Consider the following 18,574-nt stretch of genomic DNA (forward strand, 5'->3'; position numbering starts at 1 on the left):
TCCTGAACCACAGCAACCGTTTCGGCTCAATAAGTGGCAACACAACTAGACACCTTCCATTTTAAGCATACAGTACACTACTTGGAACCATGACAATGAGCTATCAGGAAGGTGTTTATATGTGAAATGCAAATGCAATGTATTTCATAACCTTTGTCAGAGCAGGAGTATTTTTGTCACACACCTAATCATTGAGGTTAGTTTATTTTTTGTCCTATCACTGATACCCTTGGATGGGCGATGTTTACCTATTAAAAACTGTTGCATAAAGTTGCCAATGAGTGTTGCTCTATGTTCTGCTCCATTTTAGTCATATTAGTATTGTTCTTATTTCTGCAGGAGATTTGTGTGTGTGTTATGCCAATGCTCCAGAGATGCAGAAGGTCACGTACTCAGTTGTGTTCCTCCACAAAGGTACATTTGCTATTTTAGTTTATGGCTTGTTTAGATGTGGGTATATGTCAATAAATATTTTAACTAGCCTGCCATTTAATATTAAATGTGTTTCTACGAGAATTTGTGTCAGGTTTATCGCATTTATTATATTGTATTATTGAATGTTTGGCATTCTCCTGTCTAAACTTCTTGACACATCCTCATTCCTTTTGCAGTATTTTATGTAGTTGCCTTAGATGCATAAATATTGTTTACTTGGCAAACGTGCCAACATCCTCATTTTTTCCCTTTCATAACACTCTTCCTTCCTCTTCTTTCCACAGACCCGCTTCTGCCATACCATCATAATGCAATTTGGTATACAGCAGCCAGGGCTAAATTTAGGATTTCCTTCTCAACTGGCGCACGATCAGTGGCCCACCTCAGACACACCCCACAATAGAAACAAATACAAATGTATAACTAGTACCACAGTAAATGCCCATTGATCTTGATACACCATGATTGCAGCAACATAAAAACAAAACACTAACACCACAATGTTTTAGTTAATCATTTAAGCTTAGCTATCTGGGATTGGATAAAAGGCATTACAATTAAAGTCAAACCAGAAATCCATAGTTTGATGTAGATGTAGTTAGCATTTTAACAGTTACAAATATTCCTGTTCGGAGTTCACAAATGATAAAATGTTTTTTCTTCTGTATTAATGCCTGTTTTTAGGGCTCTGCTCACAAACATTGTTATTTTACTTATACCTCAAATGAGACGGTAATGCATTAACAAGGGGAACATGGTTCCTCTGGGACCCCCTACTCTTTCTGAATATAAAAAAAATGGTTATTGACAAGTAGGCAGCGACCTAGGGGACCACTGCTAACTTTTAAACAAGTGAAAATCAAAGTAAACTTTTAGTTTTAAATGCAGTCCCATTTCCTTTAAGGAAAAAAAGGGCTGCATTAAAAAAAAAAATGTTTAAAGAGCAATCGCCGCCATGGTGATCTGCTGACTATATAAACATATAAAATCCGCGGGTCAGTGTGGTTCCAGACAGGAACTTGTCAAAGAGCATAACAAATATTGACCTAAATCTAATGAAAAAATGATGAAAAGAGTCCTATTTAAGAGGATCGAATCCCATCACCCACCGAGTTGGCATGCTTCATCACCTGGGCCCTCCTCTTAGTTGCAAATCCTAGTGCAACCAAGGGCTGCAACCCTCTCGCTGTGAGGGGGGAGCTCGCAAATGTTTTAAACAGGAGGGACAATAAGTCTGATCTCCTAAGATCTATGAAGCATGTGTGAAATTATAATAGCAGTGCTGAAAAGTGGATATTAAAATTGGCTACCAAGTGAAAAAATTATTCAATGGTTATCGCTAGGTGCCAATCAATAAAAACAGTGCAAACACGATCTGAATTATTTTGCGATCGCGTAAGTCTAGAAAGAGGGTCTACATGTTTCAGACATCACGATCGTGCTCTGATCTTGGCCTTCCTCAGGACCAGAATGGAATTGCTACTGCAAAATTAATGTGTTCAAAAATCGTGAAAATGCGTAGGTAGAACGATACAGCCTACAGTCACCTGTGGTCTTCAAACGAATGATCTACAGCATTTGTTGTGAAACCTGATAGAAATAGATAGGTAGATACTTTGACATTCTATTCCTTATCAATATCAGTATATGCTTATGACATTCAATCGTCTTACTCAAGAATCCTGCTAAATCATGTACATATATTGTATTCGATATTTTGATTTGTTTACATAATTTTCTTACCCGTATTTGTGCGGGTGATGTCCTCACCACTTCTGGCGTGAGGCACCGCTCTGAAAAAAGGAAAGAATAGAAAAAACTAGATTCACTGAATTATTTAAATGTACCATAAATCAGTTTTACTTCCTTCTAAAATCAACTCGCAATAAGTCCCACAAAATAGATTTAACAAAACTACTCTAAATCAGTGAGTAGAACATTAAATTGTTTTAATCCAGCTCGTAATTCATTAATAATGTCCCTCCTATTCTCAACTTATAACTTCACTTGTTATGGGAACAGGTAGATATATTAATGTCTATCAAGATAGGGGCACACACAACTGGTGTGCCACTATTGGCCAGCATACAGAACTGTCTGGTTGTAAGAACTGCAACTCTCAGTACTGCTCTCTAGAAAGTATCGGGGTATATAATCTTAGTGGAGCGAGTTAAAAACTCAACAGAACACCCTGGCTCATCTAAAGTCACACTCGTGCTCACCTCTCCGTCGTACCCCGGACCTTCTTCTGGCTGTTCCAAGCGGTAACCGACTGGAGAGTGAGCTCGCTTTTTATACCCCGTTTATTACTGTGAGTTCATGCAGCTGCCTTCAATTACCGCGTTACTTATCACAACGCGTCATTTCGTGCTTGAAGTCAGTGGGAACTGTAGTTTGGCCGCTACAAAAAGACTACGCAATCGTAATCATTCATGGGAATTGTGATTCTATTGTTTAAAGACTACTATCAGAACCTTCCAAAGACGGAGAAGCAAGCACTGGAAACACTCACAAAGAATGCGTCCATAATCATTAAACCAGCTGATAAGGGCAGTGCGATAGATAGTCATTATGAATACCACTGACTATCGCACCGAGTGCCTTAGACAACTCACAGATGTCCGGTTCTATCGACAGTTGACTACCAATCCAACAGACAGACTAAGCAAGGAGATCGGGGAACTGATTGAAGAAGCCAGGACAGAAGGATGTGTGACTGCAAAAGAAGCAAGTTTTCTTGCGACTCCGCACCCAGTGATGCCTTACTTTGTATCGAAGGATACAGGAATGAGAGTATTAATTATTCAGCAGCCTCTCGTAAATGATAAATACTTCTTCTCACTTTACCGTTATCTGTGATATTACTGTTAGAAGAAACTGCTAGATTTGCAAGAGCCTGGTTAGCTATCCATTACGTTATTAAGGACTCCATAGTTTCCAGCTAAGTACAGTTAAGGTTGAAACCCTACTGGTCCACTTGTTAAAACCCCTTTCTGAACCCTCCATCCTTAGTGGCCATGTACATTTTTGCAAGAGGCTTGGATCACATTAAATGTCAAACCAAAGCATGCCCAACACTGAATGTTATTGTAGTCTCAGTTTGACATTTCCATCAAGAGATGCAAGCTTTATACTAAAAATTTGTGACCGTTCCCGGAGACTTCCCTCTCACTGTATCTAACCAAGGACCTCCCAACTGACCCAGACTGTCATTTGTACAATGTATCAATGCTTGAGTATACTGCGAGATGGACAAACCCCAATGTAATAGACCTATAGGAGAATCCTGTAATATATTGTGTAGTAAAATGTTTATTCTTGCTTGTTCCTCATTAGTGCATATCATGAACTTGTGTAGTACTGTATGAAACTCATTGTTTAAAGTACTATAAATGGACTCACTTTCCTCTGTACTCTGATAATGCCCTATCCCCCAATCTATAAGGCAAATCTATGCTGGATCTTCTGTAGAACTTTTTCTGATGTCTTTAAACTTGTAGTTATATCCTTTGCTGCTAAATGTACTGAAGGCGCATTTTATGTATTTTGCCTATTAATTCCCAAATAAACATTTAAAAATCTAAAAAGCGATGGACGGAATGTTCGATTTAACAGACTGGTAAACCCAGACGTGGATCTCGGACTCAACTACCTGTGGTTGCTTTTGCTCTTGTTCAGAGTGTATGCGATCTGTAGTCGAATATTGAGCAAAAAATAATAGAATGTACTGTGGGCCAGAATAATTACCAGTGGCTTAGATTAATTACCACCTATCCCATTCATCAGTCAAAAACAGTTATCAAATACCGGTGAAGTTCATGCACTTTATCAAAGCTAGAACTTTCAGATGAAAGGTGAGAAAGGGAGAATGGTTTCAAGATTTGTGAATTTTTAGAAGTGTATATCGGGTGTTCAGTGCGGTTAAAGAAGGGCGAGATCGATGTAAACTTTTTCGGTTATTCACATATGAGAAACTTGGAAACTGAGTTTCTGAATGGAAGCTTTTTACGTAGGCAGCTATCCTGAAAACGTGGCTTTGGCCTGTGTTCTCATACATGTGCTAGGCAACAAAAGGTTATTTTCTCTTGCATATTTGTCAACTTTGTTGTAATGAAGTGCTGTGACTTTCATTCATAAAGGTTGTGCTTAACTCTTCCATCTACTAAGTGAAGTATTAGGGGAGTGTTTTTGTTGCTGCAGTACTGTTAGACGGGGACCCTGAGGGTCGGCCGGATGCTGAGAGAGAGATCCCCGAGGGGGACCGTCTCCGGCGATCGTACAGACAAGTTACCTCCCTCCCCACAAACAGGCACCACACCAAGTCGAGTTCAATGCTTTATATAAGGTTCGTAAGGCAAGGATATCAGCGATACAGGATATCTCGGACCCGGGGGTCCTCTCACTTCTAGTCTCTGTAGGGAAAGGGGGTAGCGGGACAGTCTTGGTACCGGGTCGGTACAGGTAGTAGTAAGAGGCGAGCTCACAATCCTCGAGCTGGAGGGTCGGTGGATCGGGCCGCGGCAGCGCCAGCAGGCCAAGATGGTAGTCTCACAGGGCAGAAGGCCGCGGCAGCGCCAGCAGGCCAAGACGATGGTTACACGAGGCAGAGGGCCGCGGCAGCGCCAGCAGGCCAAGACGATGGTTTCACGAGGCAGAGGGCCGCGGCAGCGCCAGCAGGCCAAGATGATGGTTTCACGAGGCAGAGGGCCGCGGCAGCGCCAGCAGGCCAAGACGATGGTTCACGAGGCAGAGGGCCGCGGCAGCGCCAGCAGGCCAAGACGATGGTTTCACGGGGCAGAGGGCCGCGGCAGCGCCAGCAGGCCAAGACGATGGTTTCACGGGGCAGAGGGCCGCGGCAGCGCCAGCAGGCCAAGACGATGGTTTCACGGGGCAGAGGGCCGCGGCAGCGCCAGCAGGCCAGTCACGGATGAGTTCTTCTCGGGTCTCTCGACTCCAGGATACAACTGGCTTCCTGGTCTGGTCCTGCCCCAGTTATAGGTCTGGTCCCCTTTGATGTCCGGACCCTCGCGCCTGGGGGGCCGGGAGGTTCGGGATGAGGGAGCCCAGACACCCAGCAGGGGGGTGGAGCCAGCGCCCAGGCGGCCGGGGGTGATCGACACCTGGCGGAGGAGAGCCGTTGACGATTCCCTTCTCCCATTGACTCGCCAAGTGGTCACTCTGCCTCCCGGGGGGAGGTTGGTGCCTCGATGTCGGGCCCGGCCGGGCCCGGGGTGAGGGTCGAGTTGAGGCCACGCGGCCTCGTGCTGTAGTGGCCCAAGATGGCGGCTGGGCCGAGGCCGGGGTGTGGATGGTGACCCGGGCCAGCGGGGTCCGGAGTTGGTGCCTTGTGGGTGAGGAATTGCAGTGTACTTCGGGTGGTCGTCGGGGACTCTGGCTGGGGATGCAGGAGGAGCCAGGGTCCCGGTCCCATTGTGGGGAGGGGGCAGCCCGACCATGCGGCCTGTCCAACATGCGTCCCCCCCAGCTGAAGGCGGGGAGAGTCAGCCATCTTCCTGGGGACTCTCCTCGCTGAGGTGGAAAAAGCGGGACAGGCCGTCGGCGTTGGCGTGGTCCTGGCCTGGACGATGTTCCACCGTGAAGTCCATCCCTTGTAGGGAGATGGACCAGCGCAACAGCTTTGGGTTCTCCCCCCGCATCTGCATCAGCCATTGCAGGGGTCGGTGGTCTGTTTGCACCCGGAAGTGGGTGCCGAAGAGGTATGGCCGGAGCTTCTTGAGGGCCCAGACTACGGCGAAGGCCTCTCTCTCAATGGTGCTCCAGCGCTGTTCTCGGGGCAAGAGGCGTCTGCTGATGAAGACCACCGGATAGTCGACCCCTTCGGCGTTGAGTTGGGAGAGGACGGCCCCCACACCATGATCGGAGGCGTCCGTCTGCACAATGAATTCCCGGCTGTAGTCGGGAGCCTGGAGCACGGGGGCCGTGCACATGGCGGTCTTTAGTTTTTCGAAGGCTGATTGGCAGTCCGGGGTCCAGTTGACGGTTTTGGGGCTCTTTTTGGAGGTGAGCTCTGTGAGGGGCCCCACGATGCTGCCATAGTCCTTCACGAACCGCCGGTAGTATCCGGTGAGCCCCAGGAAGGCCCGGACCTCCGTTTGGCTCGTAGGGGGTTGCCAGGCCTGGATGGCAGCAATCTTGAGTTGGAGGGGGGCCACCAGCCCGCTTCCCACTTGGTGTCCCAGGTAGGTTACGGACCCTTGGCCAACCTGGCACTTGCTGGCTTTGATGGTGAGCCCGGCTTGCTGGAGGGCGTGTAGAACCTTCCGCAGGTGGCGGAGGTGGTCAGTCCACTGGTGGCTGTACACAGCAATGTCGTCCAGGTAGGCGGCGCTGAAGTCTTCCAGGCCCGCCAGTACCTGGTTTACCAGCCGTTGGAACGTTGCCGGGGCGTTTTTCATGCCGAAGGGCATGACTTTGAAGTGGTAGTGCCCGTCTGGGGTAGAGAAGGCGGATCGTTCTTGGGCCCTAGGGGTGAGGCCGATCTGCCAGTAGCCCGCTGTTAGGTCGAAGATGCTCAGGTAGCGGGCGGCCCCCATCCGGTCAATTAGCTCGTCTGCCCGGGGGATGGGATGAGCGTCGGTCCGGGTAACTGCATTCAGCCCTCGATAGTCCACGCAGAACCGGAGCTCAGGGACCACGCCCGGGGCAGCTGCCTTGGGGACCAGGACGACTGGGCTCGCCCAGGGACTGTCTGAGAGTTCGATCACTCCTAGGGTCAGCATCTTGGACACCTCGGTCTGGATGCAGGTTCGTACCCGGTCTGGTACGCGGTATGCTCGGTGTCGAATAGGAGGGCTGTCCCCGGTGTCCACATCGTGGAGGCACCAGGGGGTGACTCCGGGGGTGAGGGAGAACAGGGAGGCAAACTGCCTCAGGAGCGTTTGGCAGTCTTGGCGTTGCTCCGGGGACAGGGCCTCGGAGAGCTGGACCCCTTCCACTGAGCCATCCTGCTCGAGGGCCCTCAGTAAGTCCGGAAGGGGTTCGGAGTCTTCTTCGGTCCCAGTATCGGTAGCCATCAGGAGGCTGAGTTCGGATCGCACAAAATGGGGTTTGAGCCTGTTGGCATGGAGGACCCGTAGGGGGTTCCGGGCAGTCTCCATGTCGATTAAATAGGTGACGGGCCCCTTGCGTTCGATTACCTTGAAGGGCCCGGACCATCTGTCTTGGAGGGCACAGGGCTCAACCGGGGACATCACCCAGACCTGTTGTCCAGGTTCGAACTCAATGGAGGACGTGTGCTGATCGTACCACCTCTTCATGTCCTCCTGACTGGCCTCGAGGTTGGCTTTGGCGGTGTCTCGGAACCGCCGGGTCTGGTTGCGGAGAGCCAGGAGATACCGGTAGATGTCCGGGGGAGTTTTCTGGGGAGGCTGCTCCCAACCTTCCTTGACTAGGCTGAGGGGGCCCCGGACGGGGTGCCCGTACAGGAGTTCAAAGGGGCTGAAGCCGAGGGACTTCTGCGGGACCTCCCGATAGGCAAACAGGAGGCATGGGAGTAGCACGTCCCACTGGCGTCGAAGGGGTTCTTCTAGACCCATAATCATCCCCTTGAGGGTGCGGTTGAATCTCTCGACCAGTCCGTTTCCTTGCGGGTGATAGGGGGTCGTGAATTTGTAGGTGACCCCGCATTGCTGCCAGAGGGACTTCATATATCTGGAGATAAAGTTCGTGCCCCGGTCACTGACGACCTCCCGGGGGAACCCCACCCGGGAGAAGATCCCCATCAGGGCCCGGCCCACCACGGGGGCCGTCACAGTCCGAAGAGGGATGGCCTCGGGATAGCGGGTGGCGTGGTCTACAAGGACCAGGATGAACCGGTGTCCTTGGGCTGTTCGAGGGTCGAGGGGCCCCACAATGTCTATTCCCACTCGTTCAAATGGGGTGGTGACGACAGGAAAGGGTTGTAACGGTGCTTTGATTTTTCGGCCACTTTTTCCGCTGGCCTGGCAGGTGGGGCAGGCCTTGCAGTGGTTGGTGACATCCTTCCGCATGTGGGGCCAGAAAAAATGGGTCACCAGGCGGTCGTAGGTTTTATCCTGCCCCAGGTGTCCGGCAAGGGGGACATCGTGGGCTAAGTTCAGGAGGAAGTCTCGGAAGCGAAGGGGCACCACCAGCACCCGGCTGGCCCCTAGTTCTGCAATTTTCTGCTCGCTGTAGAGCAGGTCTTGGTCCCAGTAGATCCAGTGGGCCCCCGAGGTATCCCCGGTGCTCTGGGCCAGGGCTTGCTGCCGGAGTCCTTCGAGAGAAGGACAGGTTTTTTGTTCGGCCCGGAATTGTTCCTGCGTGGGGCCTCCCTCCTGCCGCCATTGTGCCAGGTCAGGGACGTCCCGAAGCTGGTCGGGTCCTTCTTCGGATTGGGTCAATGGTATGGCTTCTGGGGCGGCCTCCTCGGGGATGAGCGCGGGAGGAGGTTCTGGCCACTCGGGCTCTTCTGGGCTGGGGACCGCGCGGGCGGTCATGGACCGGGTCGTGACGCAGACCCATTCGGGGAGGCCAAGCATCCCCAGGTGCTCCCTCCGTTCGACAGCTGCCCAGGGAGAGCTTTCAAGGTCGTTTCCTAGGAGGCAGTCCACGGGGGCATCATCGCGGACAGTTACTTTTAACATCCCTGTTACTCCTCCCCACTCGAAGGGGACGCAGGCCATGTGGCATAGGCTTTCGGAGTTGTCGGCTGATCGGACAGGGCAAAGAATGTTCGGCAAGATTTGGTCTGGAGTGACGAGGTGGCGTCGGACCGCCGTTACACTGGCCCCGGTGTCGCGGAGGGCTTCCGCCCGGCGGCCATTAATGTTGACCCATTGACCGTACTTCTGTGTGTTGGCGGGAAGGGGGGCCCGCGGAATCATGTCTCTCTCCCCTAAGCAGACCAGGGCCATGGCGGCGGGTGCCCATTCAGAGGGATCGGTCTCGTACTCTTCTTGATCTTCGGGGATTATTTCTTCCCCTAGGGCCGCCGCTGCAACTTGGCGGGGAGTAGTGTTCGGATTCTTTGGGCAGTTGGGATCACTGGCGTAGTGGCCGGGTCGCTGGCACCTGTGGCACGTAATGTTGGCCCGGAAACCGGCCCGGACGGCAGGGCTTCCTCGGCCAACCGGGGTCGAGGGGTTTCTGGGGGGTGACGAGGGGCCGGGGTCTCTCCCCCGACCCTGACTTCCTCCTCCCCCTCGGGGGCGATATGATCTGGATGCTTCGCTGGGTGCGCTTCGGCCAACTCGGGTGCTTTCCCACCGGTCGGCTTCGGCGGCGAGTTGTCGAGGGTCGGTTAGCTTACTGTCTAGGAGGTGTTGCCGGAGCTCCACGAAGCAGTTGTTCGACAGGTGTTCCCATACGATAAGGTCAAAGAGTTGTTCGTAGGTGGTTACTTTGTTGCCCTTGATCCACCCCTCGAAGGCTCGGCTAAAAAAGTTCACGTACTCCACCCAAGTTGTACCCGGAATCCGTTTGCAGTCGCGGAACCGTTGGCGGTACATCTCCGGTGTGAGCCCGTATCGAGTGAGGAGGGCGGCCTTCATGTGGTCGTAGGAGGTCATCAGCTGGTCCGGGAGTTGCAGCAGGGCGTCCCGCCCTTCGTTGACAAACCTCCCCCATAATCCGGCTCCCCAATCGCTTCGGGGAATCCGGTGGGAGGTCATTGCCACCTCATAGGCTTTAAACCACTGCTGGATATCATCGTTCTTGTGGTATTCCCGGATGACATCTTTGGGGATGTGAACCTTGGGTTCGGTCGAGGCAGACGGGGTCGGTCGTTCGGGGAGCCCGAGGTCTTTATTCTGTTTCTGGATCTCCAGTGCTTTGAGATTGCGCTCATGTTCGTACTCTAGTCTCTTTTCCTCTAGCTCCCTCTGTCTTTGCTTGTCTTCCCGCTCTTCCCTGAGCCGTAAGTGTTCCAGGGTTATTTTTTGTTCTGCCAGCTTGAGTTCCCCATCCAAGCGAAGTCGGGCTAGTTCTAATTCGTGGAGTCTGGTTTTTTCTCTTTCTCGGATCTCTTCCAGGGAGAGATCCGCTCTTTCTTTAGTTGGCGCGGGGCTCGTTTCGGTTGTTTGTGTTCGGGGTACGGCCGTACCCGTTTCCGCCCAGGCTTCTAGGGCTCGTTTGAAGTCTTCCTTCGTACTCAGACCCGTGGTTGGGAGACCAAGTTCCATGCAATATTGCTTCAGTTCTCGGTGGTTGTAGTCTTCCAATCTTTCCATCTGGAATTTCTCCGTTGTTCCGCTCTCTGTTGTCATGGTGGTCGTGTGTCGTGGGTCGGGTGACTTTCTGTACGATTATGCGTAGGTTCGGATCCCGTCGCTGGCCACCAATGTTAGACGGGGACCCTGAGGGTCGGCCGGATGCTGAGAGAGAGATCCCCGAGGGGGACCGTCTCCGGCGATCGTACAGACAAGTTACCTCCCTCCCCACAAACAGGCACCACACCAAGTCGAGTTCAATGCTTTATATAAGGTTCGTAAGGCAAGGATATCAGCGATACAGGATATCTCGGACCCGGGGGTCCTCTCACTTCTAGTCTCTGTAGGGAAAGGGGGTAGCGGGACAGTCTTGGTACCGGGTCGGTACAGGTAGTAGTAAGAGGCGAGCTCACAATCCTCGAGCTGGAGGGTCGGTGGATCGGGCCGCGGCAGCGCCAGCAGGCCAAGATGGTAGTCTCACAGGGCAGAAGGCCGCGGCAGCGCCAGCAGGCCAAGACGATGGTTACACGAGGCAGAGGGCCGCGGCAGCGCCAGCAGGCCAAGACGATGGTTTCACGAGGCAGAGGGCCGCGGCAGCGCCAGCAGGCCAAGACGATGGTTCACGAGGCAGAGGGCCGCGGCAGCGCCAGCAGGCCAAGACGATGGTTTCACGGGGCAGAGGGCCGCGGCAGCGCCAGCAGGCCAAGACGATGGTTTCACGGGGCAGAGGGCCGCGGCAGCGCCAGCAGGCCAAGACGATGGTTTCACGGGGCAGAGGGCCGCGGCAGCGCCAGCAGGCCAGTCACGGATGAGTTCTTCTCGGGTCTCTCGACTCCAGGATACAACTGGCTTCCTGGTCTGGTCCTGCCCCAGTTATAGGTCTGGTCCCCTTTGATGTCCGGACCCTCGCGCCTGGGGGGCCGGGAGGTTCGGGATGAGGGAGCCCAGACACCCAGCAGGGGGGTGGAGCCAGCGCCCAGGCGGCCGGGGGTGATCGACACCTGGCGGAGGAGAGCCGTTGACGATTCCCTTCTCCCATTGACTCGCCAAGTGGTCACTCTGCCTCCCGGGGGGAGGTTGGTGCCTCGATGTCGGGCCCGGCCGGGCCCGGGGTGAGGGTCGAGTTGAGGCCACGCGGCCTCGTGCTGTAGTGGCCCAAGATGGCGGCTGGGCCGAGGCCGGGGTGTGGATGGTGACCCGGGCCAGCGGGGTCCGGAGTTGGTGCCTTGTGGGTGAGGAATTGCAGTGTACTTCGGGTGGTCGTCGGGGACTCTGGCTGGGGATGCAGGAGGAGCCAGGGTCCCGGTCCCATTGTGGGGAGGGGGCAGCCCGACCATGCGGCCTGTCCAACAAGTACCATGCATTTGCCATGATTTTCGTCTCTGTACTGATACTGTTTCAGAAAAAAGCATTGCAAAGTTTTAATGCGGTGTTGAACCAGGCAAAGCAACAGGTTCTGTAGAGATGGGAATAACTTACACATTGCTAACAGAATAAACAGGTTACAAATATGCATACACTTTTGGGGTGACAGAAGACCACCTACAGACAGAGTAGGATACGCAAACAGCTATGTATGAAGACACAGTGATGTGCGTAAGGCACTGCATAGACTTGACATTCCAATAACCTGTTTTAAATGTAAAGCATTTATTGTTCACTTGTTTGGATAATGTAGTCTTTATACTCTTATCTTCGCACTACCTGTGGGCCTGAGAGGGGATTTTTCTCTCATAGACTATGGTTCGTTTTATTTTGCTTGTAAATGTGTAGTGTGAGGCCTTTTCTTGGGCTCCTGGGGTAAACTGAGGTTACTTTACAGCACCCTGTGTGAGTACTGTTGTATACCACTAGTGTCCCAGTGCCACAACACTGGTGCATTACAAAATAAATTGGCAATGCCGGTTATGCCTGGCAACTGATGAATGACTGCTTCTAGGCCCTCTTTGCACTCTTGGTTCTGACTCCTATATACTTTGGGTGAGACAACTCATTGTGTATGTTAATATTCATTTGCCTGTTGTACAATAATGTAGTAAATTGTTATTTTTTTTATTTTTAAATAAATAAAAAGAAATTTTAGAAAGAGGAAAAGTTTAGATGCATCTTGCAATCCAGCGGTTTCAGTAAGGATTTTCTGGAAGGGGGAAGCACCCATAGGAATCACTGCAAGCTGAGGGGGCATCTGTAGTCACTATTTATTGCAGCTTCAGCCGGCAATCTCTCTGGAAATGTAAGAGTTTAAATTATCATTCAATTTGTTACAGATTTCAGGTGATCTCCTTACGCCATGGGAAACAACCCCATGCCAGGAATATTAAGACCGATTGTTCCCTGATCTCTCTCAGGTTTCAACCGGATACATAATGCACCCTAAAACCACTGCTTGGGGCAGGGTTGATGCATGCTTCTCCCTTGTCGATCAGTGATCCTTACTCCGATTCCATCCTTGATTCTCCTGGGCAACTATGTGACTTCCATTTTAGATCATTTTTTTCTGCTGGGGTGATTATGGAGGTGTGCCGAGAACTCCTGAGGAAGAAGGAGGTAGTGAGCAAAACATGTCAATGATGACGTTGAGACGTGGAAGAGGTATAATACACTTGGCTATGACCAATGAAGAACCAAATACACAGTTTTTTCACTGAGTCTTCAACTTAGTTGGAGAACGTTTGAACTAAGAAGACAAAGAAGGAGAGGTTCAGCTATGGGCGAGATGGTGTTTTGGTAGAAGAGGAGATTGTGGCATCTGAGGAAACTCATGGGGACAATCGCACAAATTCTAATCTCAGAGGTTTCCACTGATAATGTTGAGACTCAAGTACCAATTCACACAGACATTAGATCTTCAGTCTTCAGTGTCACAAAGTAAAAGACCTCTGTAGCAGATCAAAGAAGTGGAAACCAAGTCTGATCATAAATTAAGCCGATAATCTTGACCGAATGGACAAGTTTGTATAAAGAAAAAACCTTGACATTTAGGAAGTCCTGAGTGAAGGAGGGTATGGATAAATTCCATTCTTCAAGCCCAAAGAAAAAGGAACTTGAAAGGAGTTGCTGAAATGCATTGATTCAACTTCTTCTAAATGATAGAATTGGAAAAGGGAAAGATGTCCTTGACCTCTAAAGATTAACATGATACCTTGAAAGCTGAGGAACCAAGAAGGTCTTCTGAGGTTGAGGACATGGCTACATGCAAATTATCAAGATCTTTAGAGATTAAAAAAAAAACCAGAAAAGTCACGAAGCCAATTAAAACAAGCATTAGAAATGCAATCGGGCTCGGATTTATTTGAGTTTGAGCTAATGGCATTGTAAATGCCAATGTATTGTTGCTATGTGTTATGGAGTGTGTTCATGTGGTGTGTACTGCCAGTGATCTCCTTGTGAGTGTGAGAATATTGCACCGTTACTGCCTGTGATGTCCTTCTTGTGAGTGTGAGAAGCTTGCACCTCTGCTGCCTGTGGTCTCCTTGTGAGTGTAAGAAGCTTGCACTGCTGCTGCCTGTGATGTCGTTCTTGTGAGTGTGAGAAGCTTGCACCGCTGCTGCTTGTGATGTCCTTGTGAGTGGGAGAAGCTTGCACCTCAGCTGCCTGTGGTCTCCTTGTGAGTGTAAGAAGCTTGCACAGCTGCTGCCTGTGATGTCCTTCGTGTGAGTGTGAGAAGCTTGCACCGCTGCTGCCTGTGAGTATGAGAAGATTGCATTGTGCATCTCTGTGCTGTGCCTGTTCTTTGTAAGGGACTCTTGCTCTGTTGCTGCTGCTGCCTTGGCACAGTACCTGCTGTGAGTGTGTAAGGGAAGCTTGCACCACTGCTGCTTGTGATGTCGTTCTTGCGAGTGTGAGAAGTTTGCACCTCTGCTACCTGTGGTCTCCTTGTGAATGTAAGAAGCTTGCACTGCTGCTGCCTGTGATGTCGTTCTTGTGAGTGTGAGAAGCTTGGACCGCTGCTGCTTGTGATGTCCTTCTTGTGAGTGGGAGAAGCTTGCACCTCAGCTGCTTGTGGTCTCCTTGTGAGTGTAAGAAGCTTGCACAGCTGCTGCCTGTGATGTCCTTCTTGTGAGTGTGAGAAGCTTGCACCGCTGCTGCCTGTGAGTATGAGAAGATTGCATTGTGCATCTCTGTGCTGTGCCTGTTCTTTGTAAGGGACTCTTGCTCTGTTGCTGCTGCTTCCTTGGCACAGTACCTGCTGTGAGTGTATGAGGGAAGCTTCGACCACTGCTGCTTGTGATGTCGTTCTTGCCAGTGTGAGAAGCTTGCACCTCTGCTGCCTGTGGTCTCCTTGTGAGTGTAAGAAGCTTGCACTGCTGCTGCCTGTGATGTCGTTCATGTGAGTGTGAGAAGCTTGCACCACTGCTGTTTGTGATGTCCTTCTTGTGAGTGGGAGAAGCTTGCAACTCAGCTGCCTGTGGTCTCCTTGTGAGTGTAAGAAGCTTGCACAGCTGCTGCCTGTGGTGTCCTACTCACTACTCTACTCACTACTCTACTCACTACTCTGCACTCACTACTCACTACTCTACTCACTACTCTATTCACTACTCACTACTCTGCACTCACTACTCTACTCACTACTCTACTCTCTACTCACTACTCCCTACTCTACTCACTACTATACTCACTACTCACTACTCTGCTCACTACTCACTACTCTACTCACTACTCTGCACTCACTACTCACTACTCTACTCACTACTCTACTCACTACTCTACTCACTACTCTACTCACTACTCACTACTCTACTCACTACTCTGCACTCATTACTTTACTCACTACTCTACTCACCTCACTACTCTACTCACCTCACTACTCTACTCACTACTCACTACTCTACTCACTACTCACTACTCTGCACTCACTACTCACTACTCTACTCACTACTCTGCACTCACTACTCACTACTCTGCACTCACTACTCACTACTCTGCACTCACTACTCTACTCACTACTCTGCGCTCCCTATGCATTCTGCGCTCCCTATGCACTCTGCATTCCCTATGCACTCCCTATGCACTCCCTATGCACTCCCTATGCACTCTGCACTCCCTATGCACTCTGCACTCCCTATGCACTCTGCACTCCATATGCACTCTGCACTCCCTATGCACTCTGCACTTCCTATGCACTCTGCACTTCCTATGCACTCTGCACTCCCTATGCACTCTGCACTCCCTATGCACTCTGCACTCCCTATGCACTCTGCACTCCCTATGCGCTCTGCGCTCTCTATGCGCTCTGCGCTCTCTATGCGCTCTGCGCTCCCTATGCGCTCTGCGCTCCCTATGCGCTCTGCGCTCCCTATGCGCTCTGCGCTCCCTATGCGCTCTGCGCTCCCTATGCGCTCTGCGCTCCCTATGCCCTCTGCGCTCCCTATGCACTCTGCGCTCCCTATGCACTCTGCGCTCCCTATGCACTCTGCGCTCCCTATGCACTCTGCGCTCCCTATGCACTCTGCGCTCCCTATGCACTCTGCGCTCCCTATGCACTCTGCGCTCCCTATGCACTCTGCGCTCCCTATGCACTCTGCGCTCCCTATGCACTCTGCGCTCCCTATGCCCTCTGCGCTCCCTATGCCCTCTGCGCTCCCTATGCCCTCTGCACTCCCTATGCACTCTGCATTCCCTATGCACTCCGCACTCCCTATGCACTCCCTATGCACTCTGCACTCTGCACTCCATATGCACTCTGCACTCCCTATGCACTCTGCACTTCCTATGCACTCTGCACTTCCTATTCACTCTGCACTTCCTATGCACTCTGCACTTCCTATGCACTCTGCACTTCCTATGCACTCTGCACTTCCTATGCACTCTGCACTCCCTATGCACTCTGCACTCCCTATGCACTCTGCACTCCCTATGCACTCTGCACTCCCTATGCACTCTGCACTCCCTATGCACTCTGCACTCCCTATGCACTCTGCACTCCCTATGCACTCTGCACTCCCTATGCACTCTGCACTCCCTATGCACTCTGCACTCCCTATGCACTCTGCACTCCCTATGCACTCTGCACTCCCTATGCACTCTGCACTTCCTATGCACTCTGCACTCCCTATGTACTCTGCACTCCTTATGCACTCTGCACTCTGCACTCCCTATGCACTCTGCACTCCCTATGCACTCTGCACTCCCTATGCACTCTGCACTCCCTATGCACTCTGCACTCCCTATGCACTCTGCACTCCCTATGCACTCTGCACTCCCTATGCACTCTGCACTCCCTATGCACTCTGCACTCCCTATGCACTCTGCACTCCCTATGCACTCTGCACTCCCTATGCACTCTGCACTCCCTATGCACTCTGCACTCCCTATGCACTCTGCATTCCCTATGCACTCTGCATTCCCTATGCACTCTGCATTCCCTATGCACTCCCTATGCACTCTGCACTCCCTATGCACTCTGCACTCCCTATGCACTCTGCACTCCCTATGCACTCTGCACTCCCTATGCACTCTGCACTCCCTATGCACTCTGCACTCCCTATGCACTCTGCACTCCTTATGCACTCTGCACTCCCTATGCACTCTGCACTCCCTATGCACTCTGCACTCCCTATGCACTCTGCACTCCCTATGCACTCTGCACTCTGTATGCACTCTGCACTCCCTATGCACTCTGCACTCCCTATGCACTCTGCACTCCCTATGTACTCTGCACTCCCTATGTACTCTGCACTCCCTATGTACTCTGCACTCCCTATGCACTCTGCACTCCTTATGCACTCTGCACTCCCTATGCACTCTGCACTCCCTATGCACTCTGCACTCCCTATGCACTCTGCACTCCCTATGCACTCTGCACTCCCTATGCACTCTGCACTCCCTATGCACTCTGCACTCTGCGCTCCCTATGCACTCTGCACTCCCTATGCACTCTGCACTCCCTATGCACTCTGCACTCCCTATGCACTCTGCACTCCCTATGCACTCTGCACTCCCTATGCACTCTGCACTCCCTATGCACTCTGCACTCCCTATGCACTCTGCACTCCCTATGCACTCTGCACTCCCTATGCACTCTGCACTCCCTATGCACTCTGCACTCCCTATGCACTCTGCACTCCCTATGCACTCTGCACTCCCTATGCACTCTGCACTCCCTATGTACTCTGCACTCCCTATGCACTCCGCACTCCCTATGCACTCTGCACTCCCTATGCACTCTGCACTCCCTATGCACTCTGCGCTCCCTATGCACTCTGCGCTCCCTATGCACTCTGCGCTCCCTATGCACTCTGCGCTCCCTATGCACTCTGCGCTCCCTATGCACTCTGCGCTCCCTATGCACTCTGCGCTCCCTATGCACTCTGCGCTCCCTATGCACTCTGCGCTCCCTATGCACTCTGCGCTCCCTATGCACTCTGCGCTCCCTATGCACTCTGCGCTCCCTATGCACTCTGCATTCCCTATGCACTCTGCACTCCCTATGCACTCCCTATGCACTCTGCACTCCCTATGCACTCTGCACTCCCTATGCACTCTGCACTCCCTATGCACTCTGCACTCCCTATGCACTCTGCACTCCTTATGCACTCTGCACTCCTTATGCACTCTGCACTCCTTATGCACTCTGCACTCCCTATGCACTCTCCACTCCCTATGCACTCTGCACTCCCTATGCACTCTGCACTCCCTATGCACTCTGCACTCCCTATGCACTCTGCACTCCCTATGCACTCTGCACTCCCTATGCACTCTGCACTCCCTATGCACTCCCTATGCACTCTGCACTCCCTATGCACTCTGCACTCCCTATGCACTCTGCGCTCCCTATGCACTCTGCGCTCCCTATGCACTCTGCGCTCCCTATGCACTCTGCGCTCCCTATGCACTCTGCGCTCCCTATGCACTCTGCGCTCCCTATGCACTCTGCGCTCCCTATGCACTCTGCGCTCCCTATGCACTCTCCGCTCCCTATGCACTCTCCGCTCCCTATGCACTCTCCGCTC

General features: G+C 51.9%; 1 protein-coding gene across 2 annotated transcripts in view; it reads left to right on the forward strand.

Moving 5' to 3' along the window:
- GSAP (gamma-secretase activating protein) overlaps positions 1–18,574 on the forward strand; it is a 725,614-nt gene that overhangs the window by 369,688 nt on the left and 337,352 nt on the right. For both annotated transcript variants that reach the window (XR_013608568.1, XM_078679324.1), the window contains exon 13: positions 340–414. Coding sequence is in view for 1 of the 2 variants with exons in the window: in XM_078679324.1 (XP_078535450.1) it covers positions 340–414 (75 nt within the window). In the remaining variant the exon portion in view is untranslated. The remainder of the gene's footprint in view (positions 1–339; positions 415–18,574) is intronic.

Source organism: Lissotriton helveticus, chromosome 1_1, assembly GCF_964261635.1.
Source record: "Lissotriton helveticus chromosome 1_1, aLisHel1.1, whole genome shotgun sequence".
In the NCBI taxonomy this organism is placed as follows: Eukaryota; Metazoa; Chordata; class Amphibia; order Caudata; family Salamandridae; genus Lissotriton; species Lissotriton helveticus.